Source organism: Garra rufa, chromosome 20 (genome assembly GCF_049309525.1).
Source record: "Garra rufa chromosome 20, GarRuf1.0, whole genome shotgun sequence".
In the NCBI taxonomy this organism is placed as follows: Eukaryota; Metazoa; Chordata; class Actinopteri; order Cypriniformes; family Cyprinidae; genus Garra; species Garra rufa.
The window spans coordinates 34,530,553-34,554,941 of NC_133380.1; the positions used below are offsets into that span (position 1 = coordinate 34,530,553).

The 24,389-nt window shown below is 36.6% G+C and overlaps 1 protein-coding gene across 2 annotated transcripts; it reads left to right on the top strand.

Moving 5' to 3' along the window:
- The first annotated feature begins 319 nt into the window (after positions 1 to 319).
- On the top strand, positions 320 to 13,312 carry arrdc2 (arrestin domain containing 2). 2 transcript variants are annotated; one of them, XM_073825647.1, is made up of 7 exons: positions 320 to 599; positions 8,110 to 8,179; positions 8,268 to 8,415; positions 8,501 to 8,860; positions 8,941 to 9,103; positions 9,220 to 9,374; positions 12,197 to 13,312. In XM_073825647.1, the coding sequence occupies exons 1-7, from the start codon at positions 341 to 343 to the stop codon at positions 12,248 to 12,250; spliced, it is 1,209 nt and encodes a 402-aa protein (XP_073681748.1). In that variant the 5' UTR covers positions 320 to 340; the 3' UTR covers positions 12,251 to 13,312. The 2 variants fall into 2 exon arrangements, with proteins under 2 accessions (XP_073681748.1, XP_073681747.1); XM_073825646.1 differs by lacking the exon at positions 320 to 599 and adding an exon at positions 6,500 to 6,984.
- The last annotated feature ends 11,077 nt before the right edge of the window (positions 13,313 to 24,389 follow it).

The following is a 24,389-nucleotide window of genomic DNA, read 5'->3' on the forward strand; positions in this document are numbered from 1 at the left end:
CAGCAGATAATAGGCGTGGCTATAACCTAAAATGGCGTATGTCTGTTTCCTATTGGTGCACAATCGAAAGTGGGCGGTCTCCAAGCAACAGACAGTGTACATTTAACTTTTACTCACGGTGTGTTGTAACTTTGTCTTGCACGGGTTTTAAAAGTGAAAGGTAGGCTACCTCTATTTGTTAACCTTGCTATAAGCACCTATAAAACTACGTTTTAGTTGCTTAACACTTAAGATTAAACGACGTTTTAAATGAGCGTTGTGCACCACGCTGTGGACGAGTTAAAATAAACTATTGAGATGCACAAACTGACTTAAACTCTGTATTTAATGCATCACAGTTATGGCTTTTCAAAGCATCACACTCTTTGCTCTTGAGCTGGACGGTCCGGAGGATACCGTGTACTGCAGCGGAGAGACGATCACCGGTGTGGTGGTCCTGGAGCTCAGCCGGGAAATCAAAGTCCGAGCTCTGAGAGTCTTGGGACGAGGGGTCGCCGCAGCCCACTGGCTGGAAAACCGCAGTGTCGGCGTGAACACCGTCTATAACGACTACTCATCCAAGGTCACTTACTTCAGGAAGAGACAGCATCTTATCCGAGGTTTGCATCAATTTATCAACTCATTTGATATTAAAAGGGATGGTTCACTCAAAAAAAAAAAAAATTATTTCATTTTTTCCCATACAGAAAGTTTTTCTTTGGCCAAAATAATTTTAAATATATGTTGTAAACAATGAAACCCAATGAAATCTGTTTTAAATCCAAAAATAGATTTAGTTTGAACTTTCATATACCAAAATGTATTTAAAAACTTATTTTAGAGGGAAGAAAATACATTTCCAATCTTACAGTACCCTACATTTACACTAAATAATGCAAATGTAGATGGAATAGCCTAGTAGAGATCAAAACTAGAATTAATAATGTTTAATTTATTATAAAAACATATATATTTATTTGTGACCCTGGACCACAAAACCAGTCTTAAGTAGGACGGGTATATTTGTAGCAATATCCGACAGTAGCCTACATTGTATGGATTTTTCTTTTATGCCAAAAAACATTTGGATATTATGTAAAGATCATGTTCCATGAAGATATTTTGTAGATTTCCTGTAGTAAATAATATCAACACTTACATTTTGATTAGTAATATGCATAGCTAAGAACTTAGACAACTATTTAGACAACTTTAATGGTGATTTTCTCAATAATATGCTTTTTTTGCACCCTCAGATTTTCGAAAAGCTGTTTCTCAGCCAAATATTGTTCTATCCTAACAAACCATACATCAATGGAAAGCTTACATACAATAATGGAAAGCTTTCAGATGAAAAAAAAAGTACTCTTATGACTGGTTTATTGGTCAACATATACAAAAAGCCAAAATATATTAAATATGTAAAAACAAAAACAAAAAAAAACACTATTTTTCAATTAATGCACAATTAATTGTAACTCACCATGGATATCGGTATAAAAGCCTGTAGAGCAGAATATGAATGCATCAATCATGTTGGTTTTGTATATTTTGACTTGAATTCAAATGAATTGTTTGTCCAATAAGGATAAGAATTGCTTCTTATCATGTATTTGTCAGAAATCCTCAATGACTCAGGAAAGATATCAGTATAATCAGTAATAATGTGCATAACACAATGGTGTTTTCTCACTGTCATATTATATGGCTTTAGATGGCTTATATAGATTGTGATGACAATTTCTATGGTCATATAAAGTATTTATGCCCTTATCGATGCTTCACATCTTCAGCATTCATTGTGAATACATTTAAAAAAATGATGAACAAAGTCAGTCACATAGGTTTGGAACAGCATGAGGTGACTAAACATTGACAAAATAGTGAACGGCCCCTTTAAGGGAATAAAAAGCAGCTGAGTGCGAGTGTGCTCATGCAGTCATGCAGTAGTTTCACTGATGACTGGCTTTCTTTTTCGTGACCTTTGTCAACTGGCACAGAAGTGATAAAGCTGAGCAAGTGTGCGATCTGGTTAATCATTCATCTGTTTAGATGAAGCACACACAAGCGACCGCACTTCACAAGTTAAATGTTTCTCACCAGGGTGATAAAACCTCAGCTACTGTCATTAAAATGAAACAAAGCCATGCTTGAGCTGATGTGAATAGCACATACTGATTTACAGTTTATCAGGGTGTTTTACGGCTCTAAAAACATTATATAATTTGATAGTTACGTGTTATGACCTACTAGTTGATTTCACATTGCAATAGTAATTGGCATTTTTTTTAGTGAGGGTTGTGAGTCCCTTGTTAGTCCTGAACAGTTAAATGCCCACTGTTCTTCAGAAAAATCCTGCAGATTCTTTGGTTTTTCAGCATTTTTGTGTCTTTGAACCCTTTCCAACAATGACTGTATGATTTTGAGGTCCATCTTTTCACACTGAGAACAACTGAGAGACTTATATGCAACTATGACAGAAGGTTCAAATGCTCACTGATGCTTCAGAAGGAAACACAATGCATTAAGAGCTGGGGGTGAAAACTTTTGAACAGAATGAAGATGTCTACATTTTTCTTATTTTGCCTCAATATCATATTTTTTTCATTTAGTACTGCCCTTTAGAAGCTATAGAAGATACTTGCATGTTTCCCAGAAGACAAAATAAGTCAAATTTACCCTGATCTTCAAATTCAAAAAGTTTTCACCCCTTCACCTTCTTCTGAAGCATCAGTGAGCATTTGAACCTTGTATAATAGTCGCATATGAGTCTCTCAGTTGTCCTCAGTGTGAAAAGATGGATCTCAGAGTCATACAGTCATTACTGGAAAGGGTTCAAATTCACAAAAATGCTGGAAAACCAAAGATCTTGTGGGACCTGAAGGATTTTTCTGAAGAACAGCAGGCAGTTTAATTGTTCAGGACAAACAAGGGACTCGTGAACAACTATCACTAAAGAAAAAACAGCTGTGGATCATTCAGGTAACAACACAGTATTGAGAATCAAGTGTATGTAAACTTTTGAAACACCATATTATACTGCATAGAAATTGCCAATTACTCCTACAATGTGTTGAAATCAACTAGTAGGTCATAACACGTAACTATCACTTTATATAATGTTTTTTAGGGCAGTAGTACACTCCCTGATATCCTGTAAATCAGTACTTCCTTTTAACATTAATCCTAACATGGCTTTATTTCATTTTTATTACAGTAACTGAGGTTTAATCCGTCGATGAGAAACATCTGGCTTGTGAAGTGCGGCTGCTCGTGTATATTTCATCTAACTGCAATTGTGAATTTATTTAGAGTAATGAGAGAAAGACAAGTAAATAATCTCATTGGAGTGGATATTTAAATGTTTATTTTAAAAATATTTTTATTTACAAATAAATTGTATGTCGACTATTGGTGCTCTCACTGCATTTTTCTTCATTGGTAGTGAGCTGAATTTTTTTGTTTGTTTGTTTTCCCTCAAGTTACAAAAGGTTATCAGAATGCAAACAGACTCTTTCTTCTGTGATAAAGAGAAATGAGGCGGCGGACAGATTGAAAGATCCGTCATTAAAGCCAGTGTTTTGTCAGATATCACAACTGACAAAGAAGACTCCTTTAAGGAATATGATTACTAATGTGCATTTCAGACACTGACTTAGCTGATTTTACGGTTTCAGCATTTTTTTGTTACTTGGAATGAAATAAATGAATAAACTTAATACAGATATTTCACATAAAAGACATTTACATATAGTCCACCGTTCAAAAGTTTACATACACTTGATTCTTAAGACTGTGTTGTTACCTGAATGATTCACAGCTGTGTTTTTTTTTTTTTTTTGTTTAGTGATAATTCACGAGTTCCTTGTTTGTCCTGGACCGTTAAACTGCCTGCTGTTCTTTAGAAAAATCCTTCAGGTCCCACAAATTCTTTGGTTTTTCAGCATTTTTGTATATTTGAATCCTATGATTTTGAGATCCATCTTTTCACACTGAGGACAAGTGAAGGACTCATATGCAACTATTACAGAAGGATCAAACACTCACTGATGCTCCAGAAGGAAACACAATGCATTAAGAGTTGGAGGGTGAAAACTTTTTGAGTTTGAAGATCAGGGTAAATTGAACTTACTTTGCGTTCTGGGAAACATGTAACTAAGTATCTTAGTTACAGATTCTGAAGGGCTGTACTAAATAGAAGGGGAAAAAAGGATATTTAGGCAAAATAAGAAAAATGTACACATCTTCATTCCGTTCAAAAGTATTAATGCATTGTTTTCTGGAGCATCAGTGAGCGTTTGAACCTTCTGTAATAGTTGCTTATGTCCCTCAGTTGTCCTCAGTGTGAAAAGATGGATCTCAAAATCATACAGTCATTGCTGGAAAGGGTTCAAATACACAAAAATGCTTAAAAAACAAAGGATTTGTGGGACCTAAATGACTTTTCTGAGGAACAGCAGGCAGTTCAGGACAAACAAGGGACTCATGAACAATTGTCTTTTGTATGTAAACATATTTTGTGTGAAATATCTTATGCAGGTCAGTACTAAATAAATAAAAAAACATGCATTTTGTTTGATCCCTCTTGTTTTGCTAAAATAATTAACATTTTGCAGATTCTGCAAGGTGTATGTACACATTTGACGTCAACTGTATCACTACTGGCATCTTCTATGAACAATACCATATTTGTTTCACAATATGACGCCTTCGCGATGTGGGCATCTAGAACGCCACAGATCTTTCCATAGCTGTGGATATGTTACACAGTTTTGGTACGTGTTTACATACTGCAGTGTCAGTTCGAAAGATCGCATGGCCAGCATTGCTTATCATTATCTAAATAAACAGCTTGTGTCTTGGCAGCACAGACGTGACAGTCCCACTGATCTATATAATGACTGGATTGCTCATTGCGTTCTAAACTGCCGTTAGGCAGTGAAGCCACCGGAAGTGTTCGATCCGCCATCTTACTATTCCCTACCTGCAGAGAGCGCCATTGAGTCACATGTAAATTGCTGACCTAAAATCACCCGATTTGAAGCGTATCTTTCACACAGGATTAGTTTTTAGGATATGTGTATGTAAATTAATTTTACTTAAGATGTTTTCTGGAATGTTTATGGTCTTTTCGGGCTGGATAAGCGATATATTGAAATCGTTCAGGTGGGCGTTGTCAGCTGCGCACTTACAGAGACGGGTAACTGATCCAACACTGAATATATTTCTTTATGTAACGTTACCTAATTATGCAGGAAATAATACACAGTACCATATATCTGGTATTAGTATCTGAAATTGATTCGATTATACAGTAAATAATACAAGTCTCTGTTACTATATTGCTCGTTATATTGAAATTCAAATCTTTGAAATTTAAGTCCGTAAGTTACCATTTGTAGTCAGCGGTGTTCTCCGAGTCATGGTGTGTATTTTTAATGTGCCTGATTGAGCAACATCTATTTCAGACTCTTCAGATCAGCAAATTCTGTAATAATTTACTAACATTACCGTTTCCATCTGAGTAAAATGCTGTGTATGTTGAATTAATTGTTAATTTAACGAACAAATCATTACCTGCTTCAAAATGAATAACGTTACTGTTAAATATTGTTGAAACATGCAGTTAGTCTACTGTACGAATATAAACAACAAAATGACATAAACCGTGAATAACTGTACTGAGATCGTATGATGTTTGTTTATCTGATGTACGCGACTGTAATGTAGGCTATGAACGTACATTTTTAATAAGCAGAGGGAATTCCCAACATTAACCGTTTACATGCTTAGGACGTTTGCATTGTGAAAATGTACAGTGAGACTTCAGGTATAAAAACACTGACTTGTTATGTGATGTTTTCTCAATAAAATCGTATAGTTTCCTATTCATTCAATGGAATGTATGCGAATACTAGGGAATACTAATATGGCGGCGCGGTGGCTTCATTTTTATGACGTCATGAGCAATCCAGTTCTCTATTATAGATCAGTGGACAGTCCTCACGTTGTAAGTTCAGTCTTCAACCACTAGATGGAAAACAAACCACACTGAGAAGTGTGCTAGGGTGAAAAACTAGTCCACGAGAGGGCGACACGTGAACTCTATTTCGCTGCTAACGAAGAACCAAGTTGTTTTGGTCTTTAAAACAGTCTGTGAAAAGTCCTTTGCACCTAATAGTTTTGTTAGTTCATAGCCTACTGTCTTTTTTGCAAAGTCGCTTGTTTATTTTATTATATAACGATTGAAATGGCTTTAGTTTAACTTGTTTGTGTTTATATATATATATATATATATATATAGGCAAAGGAAGTTTGCATGTGCGCATCTTTAAAAAAGTGATTGAGAAAGTAGCACAACAGCACAGAAAGAACCCGTTTTTGTTTTCCTGAACTTCTTCTCGGGGAGGTTCCTCTGGTTCGGGCATGCTCAGTCAGCTTGTTTTTGTCTAAGAACCTGTAAGCATCAATCATCCGAGCTCTCCATCCACACCCATTTAAGATGTTTATGAGCAGGCAGCGATTCCTGCCATAGGCCTTACATAATAAAATCAGAAAGACCGCCCACACGAGTTAAAGGCCGACCAGGGAACATGCACAGCTTCAGTTTTGTTTTGAACCTGAAGGAAGAGCAGCTTCCTTGCACTTGAATGCACCCTCTCGCTCTTTGTTCGACTGACTTCGACTTAGTTTAGGGACTGCACTTGGGAAAACTTTTGCAAAGACCAAAGATGATTTTCGACAAGCTGAAAAAGTTCGACATAGTGTTTGATTCTCCGGAGATGGACTGTCCTCCGGTGTTCAGCAGTGGAGATGTTGTCTCAGGGAAGGTTGTGCTGGAGCTCTCGGCGGAGAGCAAAGTCGAGTCGCTGAAGTTGCATGCAGAAGGTTTCGCTAAAGTTCACTGGACCGAGTCTAGAAGCGCAGGGTCCAGCACGGCTTACACGCAGAACTACAGCGATGAAGTGGAGTACCTGAACCAGAGAGAGGTTCTGCTGCAGGCAGGTCAGTCATTCATAGCCAGAGACTTGCGCCTGCAAGAGAGTTCAGACTTGTTTTCGACTTTCAGTCGAGCTGTTGAGTCGACACTCAAAGGAGTTTACACAAAAACAAAAACAATATTTGTATTATTATTCACCCTCACGTCCTTCTAAACCCGTGGGACGTGATTTAAAAAAACACATTGAGTATTCGTTTCACTAAAATGAAAGTAAAAAGCGTTTGAAGCTGTTACAAGAGCATTACAATTATCTTCCAGTTAATGTTAATTATTCAACAAGACCATTGATTCAAAAGAACTCGATAACGAACCACTCAGATGTGTTTTTCAGTTGGATTAACCGAACATATTAATTTTGACTCGAAGGAATCGATACTTCACTGATTAATCTGATATCCCTGCATTCGTGTTAACAGTCTACTAAATATACCGTTTTTAATCGAACAAACACGTTATTTGACATTGTTTTCACGCATGTTTAAATGTGAGTGAACCTGTACCTTTACATCTTGCTACGAAAGCAGATTGGTTAATGTGTAGGTTAAACGAATTATTATGCTGTGCAGTATTCAAGAGGCTGTGGTTAAATGAGAAGCATTTTAGACAAAGTTTTACTTCACGTCTTTATTAACTAACCTCTAGACCACAAAACCTTACAGTCTTGAGTAGCAATAGCCAAAAAGACATTGCATGAGTCAAAACTATTAATTTTTCTTTTATGCCAAAATGGTTAGGATATTAAAATCATGTTCCGTGAAGATATTTTGTACATTTCCTACCATAAATATATCAAAACTTCATTTTTGATTAGTAGTATGCTTTGCTAAGAACTAAAGACAGCTTTAAAGGCAATTCTCTTAATATTTAGATTTTTTTGCACCCAAATTTGTTGAAATATCGCCCTATCCTAACAAACTATACATCAATGCGAAGCTTGCTTTGAGATGATGCATAAATCTCAATTTCGAAAAATTGACTGGTTTTGTGGTCCAGGGTCACTCATTTCTGACCCACAATCGCAGTTGATGCTTTGTCTCGTGCTATGACACAGTTTTGATATTTATGCCCTTAGCGTTGTGTTTGTATGATTTATTGGTGCAATCATGTTTCTTTACGTTGTTCCCCTCCAGATAATGGTGAACTGACAGTCCTGTCTGCCGGGAGACATGAATACCCTTTCAGTTTCCAGCTACCAGAAGAGTAAGTGTTTCATTCTTTATCAGTTCATATAAAAGGTGAAAAGCTTTCACAAGGATGTAAGTGTTAATGTAAGTGTTTCGTCTCGCAGAACTTTAGTGACGTCTTTTGAAGGCAAGCACGGAAGTATTCGATACTGGGTGAAGGTTAAGCTGCATCGCCCATGGGCCACCGTCAAGAAGATCAAGAAGGAGTTTACCGTTATCGAGCCTATTGACATCAACACACCAAGTTTACTGGTAAGAGCGTTGGATAGTTTTTGAGTTATCAATTTTGGTTTATAGTTCTGGTGGCGTTCAAACTAATTCGCAGTTTTTACCTCAGGCACCTCAAGCTGGAACCAAAGAGAAGATGGCCCGCACTTGGTACCGCAACTGCGGGCAGGTGTCAATCACGGCGAAGATCGACCGCAAGGGCTACACACCAGGTGAAGTGATTCCAGTCTTCGCTGAATTCGATAACTCCACGTCACGCTCCGTAGTTCCCAAAGCGTACATCACCCAGACGCAGACCTTCATCGCAAGGGGCACCATGAAGCAGAAGCGAGCTGTGGTGGCCACATTGTGCGGGGACATAGTCGGCGCACGCCGTAGGGAGACGTGGCACGGCCGAGCCATCAAAATCCCTCCTGTTGGGCCGTCCATCCTGCAGTGTCGCATTATTAAAGTGGAATACATGCTCAGGGTGAGTTTTGAAACCTTCAAGCTACTTTTTTTACCAAAGCTGAAAGGATGATCTTACTAAACATGTCTTTGTGTTCACAGGTGTGCGTTGACGTTCCTGGGACGTCCAAGCTTTCCCTAGAGCTTCCTTTGGTTATGGGCACCATTCCTTTGCATCCGTTTGGCAGTCGCACGTCTAGCGTCAGCAGCCAGTACAGCGTGAACATGGAGTGGCTTCGCATGGCCATCCCTGAGCAGCCTGAGCGTACGTATATGCCCAACCCCGGGTTTCGTTCACTTTCATCATCTTGAAAGCGACCTCATATTGTGAAATAAGTCACTCAATTTGAGTTTTGTTTTGGTTTTTTTTTTTAACCACAGCTCCTCCAGATTACAGCTCTGTTGTGTCAGAGGAGGAAGCGGTTCAGAACTCCACAGCAGTCCAGCCTGAGGAAGATCTCAGCAGCGTGCTGCAGCGCTCCTTCATGGCCTACGTGCAGGAGTTCAGATTGCGCCCACCTCCGGTGTACAGCGAGGTGAGCAGACGGTTACATGCGAGATTGTGTTTGTGTATCAGACAGTGGTTTTCAACTGGTTTTGTCAAGATTTTTAAATCAGGAAAGGCCCTAAAGTTGCATGTTGAACAAAAAACTCAAATGTTTGATAGCCTGTTTTGCCTTCAGAGTACAAAAAAGTAACTATGTTGTATAATATGTGTTTAACAATGTAATATCAAAACCTAGGTTTTTACATCAGAAGAGTTTATCAAACTAAAATGTTTGAAAGCCAGCTTCTGCTGAGATGAATTTGCAAGTTTGTCTTATGATGCTCTTTTGAATAATTGCAGGTTATAAATCGTAATTGCTACTACTAATTTGCAACATTATATCTCCCAATTGTACAAAAGTGGTTTTAATATTACTATTGCAACTTAGATTTATACATCAGACAAAAAATTTGTTTTCGCCTCCGAGTACAAAAAAGTAAATATGTTGTATAATATGTATTTAACTTTATCTAAAATGTAATCTCAAAATTTAGGTTTTTACATCAGAAGAGGCTTAAAGTTTATCGAACAAAAAACTAAAATGTTTGGAAGCCAGTCTCTGCTGAGACTGAAAAGTTATCAAACAAAATCAGACGAAACTTTAAAACAAGTCTCAATTGCAAGTTTGTCTTATGATGTTCTTTTGAATAATTGCAGGCTATAAATCGTAATTACTACTACTAAGTTGCAACATTATATCTCCCAATTGTACAAAAGTGGTTTTAATATCACAATTGCAGCCTAGATTTATACATCAGACTCAAATTAGTTTTTTGCCTCAAGAGTACAAAAAAGCAAATATGTTGTTATAATATGCATTTAAAATGCAATATTGTGTAATATGTGTAGTTATACATTTTTACATCAGAAGAGGCCCAAAAATGCTTATTAAACAAAAAACTAAAATGTTTGAAAGCCTGTTTTCTACCTCAGATTAAAAAATAAATAAAATATGCTAAAATAAATCTTACAAAAAGTTATAAATATCGCTAAGTTTATTTGCAATGTTATATTTTCACAATTGTAGAAAGAGGTTTTAATATCACAATTGCAACCTAGATTTTTACATCAGACAAGGCACAAAAGTAGTTTATCACACACACACAAAAAACATTTGGAAGCCTGTTCTGCCTCAGAGTACAAGAAAATACTATGTGTGTTGTATAATATGAAATTTTGCATAATATGTGTAATATGTAATCTCAGAAAAGACTCAAATGTTTCTTGAGCAAAACACAAAAATGTTTGGAAGCCCCTTTTTGCCTCAGAGTAAAAAAAATAATTAAATAAAATGAAAAGTTGCAATAATTATTAAAATATCACTTTTTATCTTGCAAGTTAATGTCTTCTGATGTTTTCAATAATTGCAGGTTATATATCATAAATTACTACTTAAAAATTGCAACATTATATCTGCCAATTGTACAATGTGATGCAAATATCACATCAGAAGAGGCTCAATTGTTCATTGCACACAAAACAAAAATTTGGAAGCATGTACAAAAAAATAAGTTATGTATTATGCATTTAATAGGTTATATTATATAATATGTGTAAAACCTAGATTTTACACCAGAAAAGACACAAATGTTTATCGAACAAAAAACGAAAATGTTTGGACACCTGTTTCTACCTCAGAGTAAATTAAAAAAAAAAAAAAGTTAAATGAAAAGTTAAAATAAATCTCAAAATATCACTTTTTATCTGTCAAGTTAATGTCTTTTGACATTCTTTTCAATAATTGCAGGTTATATCATAATTACTAATTTGCATCTTTTTATCTCCCAATTGTACATTGTGATTTTAATATCATAATTGCAACCTAGCTTTTTACATCAGAAGAGAGACAAAAAAATTTTATCGAACGAAAATGTTTGGAAGCTCGTTTCTGCCTCAGAGTAAAAAGTAAACAAATAAATACAAATAAAATGAAATGTTAGAATACATTTCAAAATATCACTTTTTTCTTCTTTTTTTTACATCAGAAGAGGCTTAAAGTTTATCAAACAAAAAACTAAAATGTTTGGAAACCAGCTTCTTCTGAGACTGAAAAGTTATTAAACAAAATCAGACTAATTTGCAAGTTTGTCTTATGATGTTCTTTTGAATAATTGCAGGCTATAAATTGTAATTACTACTACTAATTAGCAAATTTATATCTCCCAATTGTACAAAAGTGGTTTTAATATCACTATTGCAACTTAGATTTATACATCAGACAAAAAACTAAAATTAGTTTTCGCCTTAGAGTACAAAAAAGTAAATATGTTGTATAATATGTATTTAACATTATCTAAAATGTAATCTCAAAATTTAGGTTTTTACATCAGAAGAGGCTTAAAGTTTATCGAACAAAAAACTAAAATGTTTGGAAGCCAGTCTCTGCTGAGACTGAAAAGTTATCAAACAAAATCAGACGAAACTTTAAAACAAGTCTCAATTGCAAGTTTGTCTTATGATGTTCTTTTGAATAATTGCAGGCTATAAATTGTAATTACTACTACTAATTTGCAACATTATATCTCCCAATTGTACAAAAGTGGTTTTTCACTTTTTTTTCTTGCTATATATAAAATTATATATAATTATTTTTGTCCACTTTTTACCCTTTAGCATTGTCTTTTGACTTCACTTTTTTTTTAATAACCGCATGTTATATATTATAATTGTGACTTGTATTTGTGACTTCAAAACACAATTGCACAAAATTGGCCAAAATAAAATACGAATCGCTGACAAATGAGTCTGGTACTTTTATAAACGTGTCCTATTGGAAATGTTCTGATCACTCTTTATTTTCTCTCTCTTCAGGTGGATCCAAACCCTCAGCCCTTCACCATGCGTCCTCGCTGCATGACCTGTTGAACTCTCTGCCTTCTGAGCATCACCTGATGTTTGAAACAAAGCCGAGAATTGATTCTCCCGGACGCCTCTCTGAGACTGAGATTGGCACTTGTTCGAGCCGTTCGCATCTGTGCTTCCTGTAGCGGGGCCGAGAGAGGAGGCGATGTCTGGACTAGGCGAGGCCGAGCGCTTTCATTAAACAAAGAGGACATTCAGTACCCGGGGGGCGAACAAAGGTTCTGCCCACGTTTGTGTCCCAAAGAGCGACCGGACTCTGGTCTGTGCCTAGAACGATTGTACGTAGAATCAGGGAATTTTGGGCATGATCACTAAAAAGTTATGGGTGAGATGCTACCCATAGTGCCTTACTTTGCTGTGAACGAGGGCTGAGTTCCTCTTAACCAGCTGCAGTTTGCCACCTTAGATTCTAGCAGGCTTGTGATGCCGTCCTCTCCCGAAACCACCGTCATGTACGTCTCATTTGGTGCTGATGTTAGCCTAAGAGATCATGTGAATAGGTAATTCTATGCAAAAGGGAAAACCTACAGCTTTAAGGAAATGACGTGGGGGAAATTGCAAATCCTGGAAGTAGAAAATCTTTTCCCCCCACTCTTGGAGTGGATAAGTTTCATTTTGCTCCTGACCTGGAAGGTCTTGATGTCTTGCTGAATGGATAACTTTTGAGCAAAGCCTTTGTTTTTCTTCATGAGGAAATGTTATGCAGGGCTAGAGCAGCCTGTGACAGTTAGCTTTACAAATAATGGGGGAAAATGCAGAGCCATGTGTATCCAAGGTGCCTTTTTTGTTGTTGTTTTAGAAGAAACAATGAACGACCACAGGGATTATGTCACGTTAAGCTTTCCTAGTGTTACGACTCCCTGAAGTGTCCTTACAGACATTCCAAAAATACCACAGACTTGCTTCATTTCCAGATTATGAAAGTGTAACTTCAGGTTTAAACACAATGATTGTTTATGGCACTCATTTTGAATGAATGTACTTTATAGATTTTTGTTGTTGAAATTTGTGACAAGTATATTTTTGTTAATCACTTTTAAGTAAATAAAAAAAGAAAGAAAAATACATTTGAGTGTGGTGTTATTGCATACGATTTTGGAATAGAGCTGAAATCCCAGGCAGTTTTCAGATACTGAACGAACATTATAACGCAACTTTCATCCAAAAAAATCACAATAAGCTTTGTGCTTTGTTACTTTTGATATTAAAAAAGTCTCAGGTTTCAAATTCTCTCCATTTTATTATAATATTTACAGAAGTTCATTTCCAGAACAAAAATTTTGCACGATTGCACAGAGTTCACGCAGAGCTAGAGAAGATGAGCATTTAAGGTTAAAAAGTATAGAAATTGTCGATTTATTTTTAGATTTTTTATTTGTTAGATAAGACCCTTATTCCTTGGTTGGGGTCGTTTAGAGCCCTTTGAAGCTGCATTTTGGACGTTCAAACTTGCGGGCACCATAGAAGTCCACTACATGTATTATTCCTGAAATGTTTTCCTCAAAAACAGTTACTTTATGACTTTAGAAAGAAAGACATGAACATCTTGGATGACAAGGGGGTGAGTAAATTTTCTGTAAATTTTTGTTCTGGAAGTGAACTTCTCCTTTAAACATAAATGCCGTTTTGGCGCTGTTTAATCTGTGGATCGCTGTACGCCTCAAGTTTAAGAAGCGTAAGCGGGAACTGATCGTCTCCTCTGGCTTAATACTAGTTTCAGCGCGAAATAAACCTGAATAAACATCCAAAGGTATGTTAAAAGAAAGCCTACAACTTACCGAAATCGTATCCTGTCTCTAGAATCGTTCAATCAGCGTTTTAACCGCGTAAAGACGTCAATATAACAGCTTGTAAACAATGTCACGTAACTTCATATTTACCTCAGAAAGACATATTCGGTTATCATAAACTCGTTAGTCGGCTAGAGAAATTAACTCTAGAGAGGAGCATTTTGCTCATTTTGACCCATGCAATGTATTTTTGTCTATTGCAAATATACCTGTTCTGCTTAAGTCTGGTTTTGTGGTCCAGGGTCACATATCAAAAACTGCAGTACAAATATCATTATGGAATTGTAACTTTATTACTATAAAAACAATTTAAGCTTTTGTATAAAAATCTGTTAACTCTCGTGTATATTTTAGAGCATTAGTTGAGAGATTTTTTCTTAAGAAAATTTGGCACGTACTGAACTTGATATCCAAAACTATCAACGTTGTGTCTCAAGCCTGTGAATCGAATCAAACTGTGAAATTTGTGTCAAAACTCAGTCCTATATCGGAAATAATTATAATATTTATAATAGCTAGCATATTTATTTATAATGTTAATATTTTTACAAGCTTAAGCAACATATTTGCTTAGAACAACAAAGTTATAGCTGGAAATACAGTACTTGGAAAGTGCGTCTAGAGTTCATAACTCATATACAGTTACATTTGTCATAAAAAGTTGTGTTTTCCATCCATGAGAATGTCAAAACAGTACAGCAATTTTCCTGGGCGGTTGAGCTTTTACTATATATAAGTGGAGCCTGAGGCGCTGATTGTCCTTTTTCCTTCTAAAAAGCCTTCATTCTTATGAAATCCCATCATTTTTCAAGAACACTCACTGTTATGTGAACTTCAGGAGAAGAAAAAAAACTTTTGGGAACAAAGTTAAATCATGTATTATGTATTATTATTCATGTTTATTTTTCATATAACACGTTGAAACTTTCATTAGAAACATTAAGAAGTAATGCCCAATGTAATAAATACACCGATTTGTATTATTATTTTAAAATGCAAACTTGCACCAGCATAACGTAAGCCTGACTCAACTTGTTTAAATGTAATCGCATGTCATAAACTTTAAAAGGAATGCGTTTTATTTTTATTGAGTACATCCCGCAGGGTTTTTTATTATTTTATAATCCTATAACGTAACATGAACAACTGAAACAGGAACTAAAACTCTGCAAATGATTACTGATTCGTAACTGGAGTTCCCATTCTCTTGCAAGTCACTAGTTTACCCTCATGCTGTGTTAAGAAACCTTCTCATGTTTTATATTAATGACACTGAAGGCTGTATTTCAAACACAAATATACTCTTATGCAGCTAGAATGGTACAGACAAACAGATAAGATGTAAATACAAAAGAACAGTATTTGCTGAAGGGCAATTGTCTCTAAATACACAGCGTTGTTGAACGGTGTTCTCTTGATTGCCATTAACACACATTTTGTACTGGAAAACAATAAACTAGTTCTTATTATTTAAACATGGCAATATAAAACCACTTATCATTAAAAACCTGCACAATAAAACCGAGGCACATTACAAAGGCTCTTTATTTTTCCCTTTGTGACAATTTAAAGACCTTTGAGCTCATGGCTAACAAAAGCACACGAGACTGCAGATGCCCTGCTATTTCACAATCGATAGTGTTGTATACAGGCCTACACCTGCGTGTGCTTGTGTAAAGTTTGCTGATTCGCCTGTTGATTTAATGTCTCTTTCTCTTTCTCTTTATCTTTCTTATAAATGGGTCAAACAAGATATTCAGTGGGGGAAAATATAGGCAGGGCCTGGTTTTATAAATCAGAACTTGGTTAGATTAAATTTGACATTGACAGGTTGTTCGATGGGAGGAGTTTAAATAACAGGGAATGCTGATGTCAGCCGAAAAGAAAACTAGTTTCTGACGTAGGTAAGGTTATTAGATTTTGATAACGATTTCATAGACATTTGTATGGAAGCCCGTTTCCACCACTGAATAAACAATAAAAAAAGGTTATAGCGACTATTTTTCTCAGAATTGCGTGATATAAACTTGCAATTGCGAGTTATATAGTCAGAATTGTGAAGTGTAAACTCACAATTCTGCCTTTTTTTTCTCAGAATTGCGTGATAAACTCACAATTGTGAGTTATATTGTTAGAATTGCAAGATACAATTCTGACTTTTTTTCTCAGAATTGCGTGATACAAACTCGCAATTGTGAGTTGTATAATCAGAATTGCAAGGTACTCACAAATCTGATTTTTCTTCTCAGAATTTTATAATATAAACTTAGTTGTGAGTTTCTTTTTCCCAGAATCGCATGATATAAACTCACAATTGTGTTATAAAGTCAGAATTGTGAGATATAAACTCGAAATTCTGACTTGTTCTTAGAATTGTGTGATATAAACTCACAATTGCAAGTTATAAGTTCAGAATTGCGAGATATAAACTCAAAATTCAGATTTTTTTTCTCAGAATTGCGTGATATAAACTCACAATAGCAAGTTATAAAGTCTGAATTGCGAGATGTGAACTCAAAATTGTGAATTTTGCTTAGAATTGCAAGATATAAACTCAAAATTCTCACGTTTTCTTTGAATTGTGTGATATAAACTCACAATTGCAAGTTATAGGTTCAGAATTGCGAGATATAAACTCAAAATCAAAATTGTTTCTCAGAATAGCGTGATATAAATTCACAGTTGTCTTATTAAGTCAGAATTGCAAGGTATAAACGAAAAATTCTGATGTTTTTTCTCAGAATCACGTGAAATAAACAATTGTGTTATAGAGTCAGAATTGCAAGGTATAAAGTAAAAATTCAGATATTTTTTTCCTCAGAATTGCATGATATAAACTCACAATAGCAAGTTATAAAGTCTGAGTTGCGAGATATGAACTCAAAATTCAGAATTTTGCTTAGAATTGCAAGATATAAACTCAAAATTCTGACTATTTCTTAGAACTGCATGATATAAACTCACAATTGCAAGTTATAAAATCAGAATTGCAAGATACAATTCAGATATTTTTTTCATAATTGTGTGATATAAACTCCTTCTCAGAATTGCGTTATGTAAACTTACAACTGAGAGTTATTAATCATAATTGCAAGAGAAAGACTTTTCTTGCAAATGCGAGTTTGTATCTCGCAATTCAGACCTTATAACTTGCAAGTTGCTGCGAGTTTATATCATGCAATTCTGTCTTAATATCTCAGAATTGCATCTTTATTTCACAGAATTGTGTGATATAAACTCAGTTGCGAGTTAAAAAGTCAGAATTGCAAGATATAAACTCGCAATTCTGAATTTTGTCTCGCAAATGCGAGTTTGTATCTCGCAATTCAGACTTTATAATTTGGAATTGCGAGTTTGTAAAACGCAATTCTGGCTTCATTTCTCAGAATTGCGAGTGTATATTTTGCAATTCAGACTTTATAACTCACAATTGTGAGGGGAAAAAGTCAGAATTGTTAGATTAAAAGTCACAATTACCTTGTTTGCATTTTTTATTCAGTGGCAGAAACAGGCTTCTGTACCATTCTCACAGAACTCATTCTTATGTTTAAAAGGAATTCAGCTCTTGATAAGTGGTTTGAAATCTAACTTCTTTAAATATGACGTATGTAATGCAGCGTTCATGCACTAGATGCAAAAAACTGTGAATACAAAATCTGTCTAATACAAGTTTAAAAACAACTACAAGCATGGAAGTGGAACCCAAAATGTGTAAGTAGGCTAAATAACAATTTTTTTATGTTGACTGTATCTGCTAAACTGATATGTGACTGATAACCCAGTAATTTAATACTAGATATGTACAGAAAAAGCCCAAATCAAGATTAGAAACTCAGATTAGAGGGCTAGAAGTTAGACAAGTTGTAAAACAAACAGAGAATCTCTCCTAAAATAGCATCTGTAAACAGTATGTTTGGCATAAAAGTAGGCTACAATCCTGTTTAACAGGTGTAACAACACTCAGTCACTCAAGAAATGTTAGGTTTCTGCTTTAAAGATAAAACGAATTTTGCAAGTCAATGATCTCCTAAATATGTCTTACAAGCAAATATGTCTATAAAGAGCAAAAGAAAACACTGGAAATGAAAAGAAGACACTACATTACATTGCACAAACAAATCAGCAGTGATATTTGCGTCTATCTGTCCTTAGAGAGGCTTCCTTACATGGAGACATGACGTTCAAGGCTGTGCATCTGGGTGTGAGACCCTTGTTGACTTCGCACGGGCGGATCAGTTTGCTATGAAGCCCGGGGACTTCATGGAAACCAAGGAAACTTGAGGGGCAGTTCAAGAGGCTACTCTTACAGCCAAGGAACCTCCAAAAATATCCCGACATTCGTGCAGACGAAAAAACAACTAATTTCTTGACCTTGTTTATGACTTGAAATACACTTGTTTTGGTTTGCACTATACCTCGAACACATTTGGAGGGTCTGGGAGCGTCTGAAGGCTGAGTTGTTTATTGCATTTCCAGCTGCTCGTTTGCTTTGTTCTTGTTGGACAGCACTGGGCTTTGTCCGTTTCCCGAAAATTATGCTGAATAAAAGCATTAGCTCATTGCCAAATAGACTAAGTCAGATTTTTTCCACTGATGTGGTGCTAGGAGCCGATTAGTCGTGAGCCAAAACATTTGTGTTATCATTATCAATGCAAATCCACCATTCATTCGGGATAAGAAGCAATATGACATGCACCATTTGCATGTAACATTCTGCACTTGGATTTCGGCACAAACACGAATCAAGAAAAGGGGCAAAGGTCAGGAATTTAGAAAAGTGTTGTTGTTGTTCTCCTGCATGCACATGAACAAACGGGCGACAAATGTTAAATGCGTCAAAAGCACATGCATGTTACTTCCCCCATCAGGCTGCGCTGCACGTGGCGACGTGTTCGCCTCCGCTCCTGGCTCGCGTCCAGCTCTCAGACAGAGCTGTGAAGCTATGGTAAATATTGTGAGGAATGTATGGAGGAGCTGAGAAAGAATGTATTTACCTCGGGTTCAAAGAAACTTTGTGCATATCTCTCTCTCTGGTGAATTGAAAAAGCATAAACAAAATGTGTGTTTTGCAGTGCAATTGCACAATTGCACTACTTGAAGAACAGGACGTTCTCCAAGATTGTTGCTCCCTCTCTTTCGCTCGCAAAAGTCGTGGTCAAACTTCTGCAAAACCGCAGTCCTCTAAGAAACAACCGCTGTTTCCCTTCGGTAATTCAGTATAGGCAGTCTTCCAGCGTACTCGAAGTTTAAGGATCACTACTGTGATCATTTTCTCACCCTCATGTGGTTTGAAACCAGTTTGACTGACTTTCTTTCGTGAAACACAAAAAGAGATATTGAGCAGAATGTTCAAGATGCAATTTTCCATACAATGAAAGTGAATGGACCCTTTTCACCATTTGGACTGTTTTTAATCGTATGTCTATCACGGCTGTCTCTCCTGCCTCCCCTGCGGCCACTGAGTTTTAACAGACCCCCTAAAGCGTGCGGTGAGTTTTCTGGGGGGTAATTGAGAATGAATGGGTGAAAGTCACGTGGCAACATCACGATATGATGATAAGTTTTTGCGAATCAGTCTGGCGTTATATAATGGCATTAATGGGAAGACTAATTTAAATAAGTAAGTAAACAACACACTTAGATATAACCACTTTCTTACATCAAAATAAGACTTAAATGTTGTATCAGCGATTTCAAGCCTAAAACATAAAGTGTCAAATTCAGCTGACCTTTCTTCACGATCCACTCGCTGCCTGCCCCATAAATCGACTGTAAAAAAAACGCGTCTCTCTGGTCAGCCTAGGGTCCGAGAAATGCCAAAAAAAACAATCGGTGCTATCAACTATTCCACAGAAAAACAAACAGTGTTCCAACCAACCACCGTCAGGGGTTTGGTGTTGTGGACTTACGCTCCGCCTCCCTCACATCCCTGCACCAGTAGGAAAGTCCACAACACCAACCCCCTGACGGTGATTGGTTGGAACACTGTTTGTTTTTCTGTGGAAAGGTTGGTAGCACCGATTGTTTTTTTGGCATATCTCGGACCCTAGGCTGACCAGAGAGACGCGTTTTTTTTTAACAGTCGATTTATGGGGCAGGTAGCGAGTGGATCGTGAAGAAAGGTAAGCTGAATTTGACACTTTATGTTTCAGGCTTGAAATCGCTGATACAACCTTTAAATTTGCATGAAAACATGATCTGTGGGAGTTTTTAGTTTCTAGTAATCAGCTTGGTCAAATTTAACGTCAATCTCTGTGTCTCTAACCAATATTTACCAAGTTTTGATGACTAAATAGTTAAAGATAACTATTAAAAAGAACCGCTGAACATAAGGTCACAAATAAAATATATTGTTGATTTGTTATTTAATATATCGCTTGAGGGAGTAATGGCAAGTTTGACATTTTTCTCTCTTTTGTGACCACTGTAATCTCTCAATACTTTTGTTCCTCATTTAGAAGGTCGAAGAAAGTCTGTCATGGATTTTCCTTTTGCTATTGGAGTAACTGGAAACACAAAAATATATTTGTTGTAGTTTCCATTCACCATTATAGAGGTTTACCAAACTATGAGAACTACTTCTGGGAATTCTGGAAATGTGTAAATGATCACAGAACTACTGTATGAAATATTCCTTTAAACATCTGTCAGAGATGTTTGCGCTGCTCCCGCTCTCGTGCTTCTGTGGAGAAATGTCTTCAGGGTGTAACTGTGACCAAAAACACTCTGTAATACATATCCTTAAAGGAAAAGTTTACTCAAAAATGCAAATTCTCAAGTTGTTTTGACTGTACTTGACAAATAAAGTCATACAGGTTTGGAATGACACTGAGGTGAACTAGTTGGAATTTTTGGGTGAACTATCTCTTTAAGAGCACATAAGGATTTGCTGTTCCACCTCTGGCCATTAGGAGGAGTTGGCATTTCCACACATGGTAATCCTGAAAGGGTGTTGAGGACCCATTCCATGCCTAGTTTAACCTTTGGTTAAATACAGAACCTTCTTCTTGCTCGTTTTGTTTCCAAAATGCTGAACTGTGAAGTATTGAATGAGTCATGTGCATACTGACATCAGTAAGACTTGTTTCTGGTCAGCTCTTCCCTATTTCAACTTTCCAAACAGTCATCATTATCCGCAAACCCCCACTCAAAACAATGACACTGTGAGAAAGAGAACAATTTAGGTCATAATTGGTAGGATATGATGCATACTAAACCGAAAGAGCACACTCCCACTCAGCAGGAGCGTGATAAGAACGTCGCTAGATAAACGGGGAGGTTTGGGAATAATGAGTTTTCTTTTCATAGTTCTCTCAGGAGACGAGTCGAGCTCCCTGCCTCGCGGACGTCATGCTTTATGTACAAGTAAACAACCAGTACTGAGGGGAAAAACCAGACGTAAACACTGTGGTGACTGCCAAGAAGATTTGAAGTGTTGACAAGACCAAAGATTTGATAAGGAGGACAGGAAAACTGGAGGGAAAGGATGTTTGTGACTAGCTCTGAAGTTATGACAGTCAGAGAGTGTGCATGTAGGTCAGTGTATATTCTAGAAGTGACCGTAAACTCGGTGACCTTTCAGCCATTAAATAAGTCCTTGGCACTGACGATCTTTCCTGACAGTCAGTTAATGAGCAGCACGTGATTCGTGTTTCACTTAATACAACAGTTGTTCATTCTGTTTTAAAGTACTTACTCACCGGCTGGTGTGAATGATGAAATTCCTACAGGAGGCCATGTAAAACTCTATAGAACCTGATATTTAAAGGCTTAGGATATCAGGATGACATGTTCACTATGTCTGTTCTTCTAAGCTCCTGACAGACTTGGGACTTGCAATGTCATGTTGAGCTTCATGTATCACGTCTACTCCTTAGGAGATTATTCTGTTACAACTATAGTTCACTGGCTGATGTAATTTCTCTACAAACAATGTCCAACAGTCTACATGCATACATCACAGAAGAATTCTAGCATTTTTATTAGTAATTTTTTCCCCAAATGTGACTTCCATAACAAAGATCATCCAAAATTGAAAATTCTGTCCATTCACGTAAGAATAAATTGTTGTATAAAGTCGTTCGTTTTGTTCTTCACTCACAAAAATGATTTATTTATAAAATTGAGGTTGAACCATTGATGTCACATGGTCTTTTTTAACAATGTCCTTACTACCTTTCTCGGCCATGATCATGGAAGCTCTTGGATTTCATCAAAAATATCTTAACCCTCCTGTCAGGTAATTGATGTCTTTGTTGACTACTTAACAACACTCTGAAATACACCCCCCCACTTTCACTGTCAAACACCTGTGACAAAATCTCACTGACAGAAATCTTTGCTTAGAGGCCATTTTCAATTGAGAGAGCTTAAAATGAGAGCCCACAGAGCACAAAGAGAAATAGATTAGAAAGCTTCTGTGCAAGCTTTTATAGCTTTGCACCTACCCTGTAAACCATGTGAATTATGTTTTCTCCTCCCACAAAAACAAAAAAAAAACACGGGAAATGTCAAAGTTTTCGTGAGAATTAGGATTCCCCCTACCCCCATGTCATGTGAACTGTCAGTGGTTCTCGCAATACTACAGTTATGGTTGTGTTAGTTTTTTTTATTTTTATTTTTATTATACTTAACATATAAAATTATAGTGCATATTATAAAATCATAGCATGTTATAGTGACCTCAATATCACCCAAAACAAATGTGTGTAAATTTTTTATATTTCTTATGTTTTATACAGCTAAAAGTCCCTGGGGTCAAATTGACCCCAAAGAACACCGGTGTGACAAAATGTGTACAGGGCATTGAAAAAATAATATGTTAATTTTATGTTTACCAAGTTTTCCCCATTAAATTAGGAAAAGTCATTCAATCTGAAGCAAAAAAAAGTCAATTATGTATGTACATACGTTAAGCATTGAATGGGGTCAAACTGACCCCAAGGATAACAGGAGGTTTAAAGCTGTAGTCTACGATGTTGAAAATCAGTCGAGAAAGCCTGAATTTTTAAAAAACTCATCCCGCCCCTCCACACGCACACCCCTCCCCTCTGTGCTACCCCCTCCCACCGGGAAACGACCTGAACAACGTCACTCAGTCAAGAAGGAGTAAACATGGAACAGAGATGTACCATGTGCGATGTCGGATTGCTTAGTCGCTTCAATCTAATGACCTCGCTAATGACACATCATATGTAAAGTTAACTTTCGACACTTGAACGTAGTTGCTTCATCAACAATGCAATGTCACCATTGTCCTAACAAAATAACTCAGAGGTACACGTTTGAGTTCACGCACATGCAAGATTAGCAACACATGCAATGTTCTATCTATCGGCTCGAACAGAAAACCGCTGACGTTAGGCATACTGAAATAGTCAAGCACTTCAAGAAATATAATTACTTTGACCCGCGATAGGCGATGCTGAACGGCTAACATTCCAATGCAGACCGGTAGCATGATCATGTTGTCAGACTGATAAAAAGCTATTTATGTAATACACCACACCATAAAAGTATAAATAAATGCTTAAGTTACCTGCTAAACAAAAAGTCAGCCATGTCAGCGTCGGTTTTAAGTCCAAGGTTTCTCTGAAGCTTCCACCAACGGGCAATGGTGGACCCTATATTGATTCGGCTTTGAGTCCGGCGTTTTTCACTTTTTTTTTTTTTTTTTTTTAAATCTCTGCTCTTTCCTCAATTGACTTTCTCTTCCAACCTTGACGTTTGGGGCGAGCTGGGGCCGCTTGCTGCTGTCTGTTTGTTGGTTTTTCTCCATTGCTAAGTTGATGCTGCCTAATTTCGCGCGAAATTTCATGTCGCAGGAGGGGGCGGGGTGGAGACGCGAGTGTAGCAGGGGATTGGATGAGAGCAGTTAACCAATGTAAGCTGTCCGGCCGGACACCTTACATTGGTCAATTTCTCTGCGGGTGTACACCCAATAGAGTGAATGGATTTTTTTCATTCTTTTTTCTCTTTATATTATTAGGATTGTACTGTAGAACCATAACCAGCATCTAAACGAGGTTATTAATAATGAACAATCTTTGAAATTGTAGACCATAGCTTTAATTTGTGTTCAGCGAGTTGATATCTCGCAATTCTGACTTTTTTCTCAAATTAGGTGTTTGTATCTCCTAATTTTGGTATTTTACTTGCAATTGCGAGTTTATATTTCGCAATTCTGACTTTTTTTCTTAGAATTGCGTGTTTGTATCTCGTAATTCTGTCTTTTTTCTTGCAATCGTGAGTTTATCTCGCAATTCTGACTTTTTTTTTATCAAACTGCCTTTTTGTTACTTGCAATTTCAATGTTTTATCTCGCAATTTTGCCTTTTTTTTTCTCAAAATTG

Bases quoted from the DNA above. Each gene is read 5' to 3' on its own strand.
- arrdc2 (XM_073825646.1), top strand. From the start codon at position 6,711: ATGATTTTCGACAAGCTGAAAAAGTTCGACATAGTGTTTGATTCTCCG. The intron at 8,861-8,940 runs GTGAGTTTTGAA...TTGTGTTCACAG, and splicing joins AAGTGGAATACATGCTCAGG to GTGTGCGTTGACGTTCCTGG. The intron at 9,104-9,219 runs GTACGTATATGC...TTTTAACCACAG, and splicing joins CATCCCTGAGCAGCCTGAGC to CTCCTCCAGATTACAGCTCT.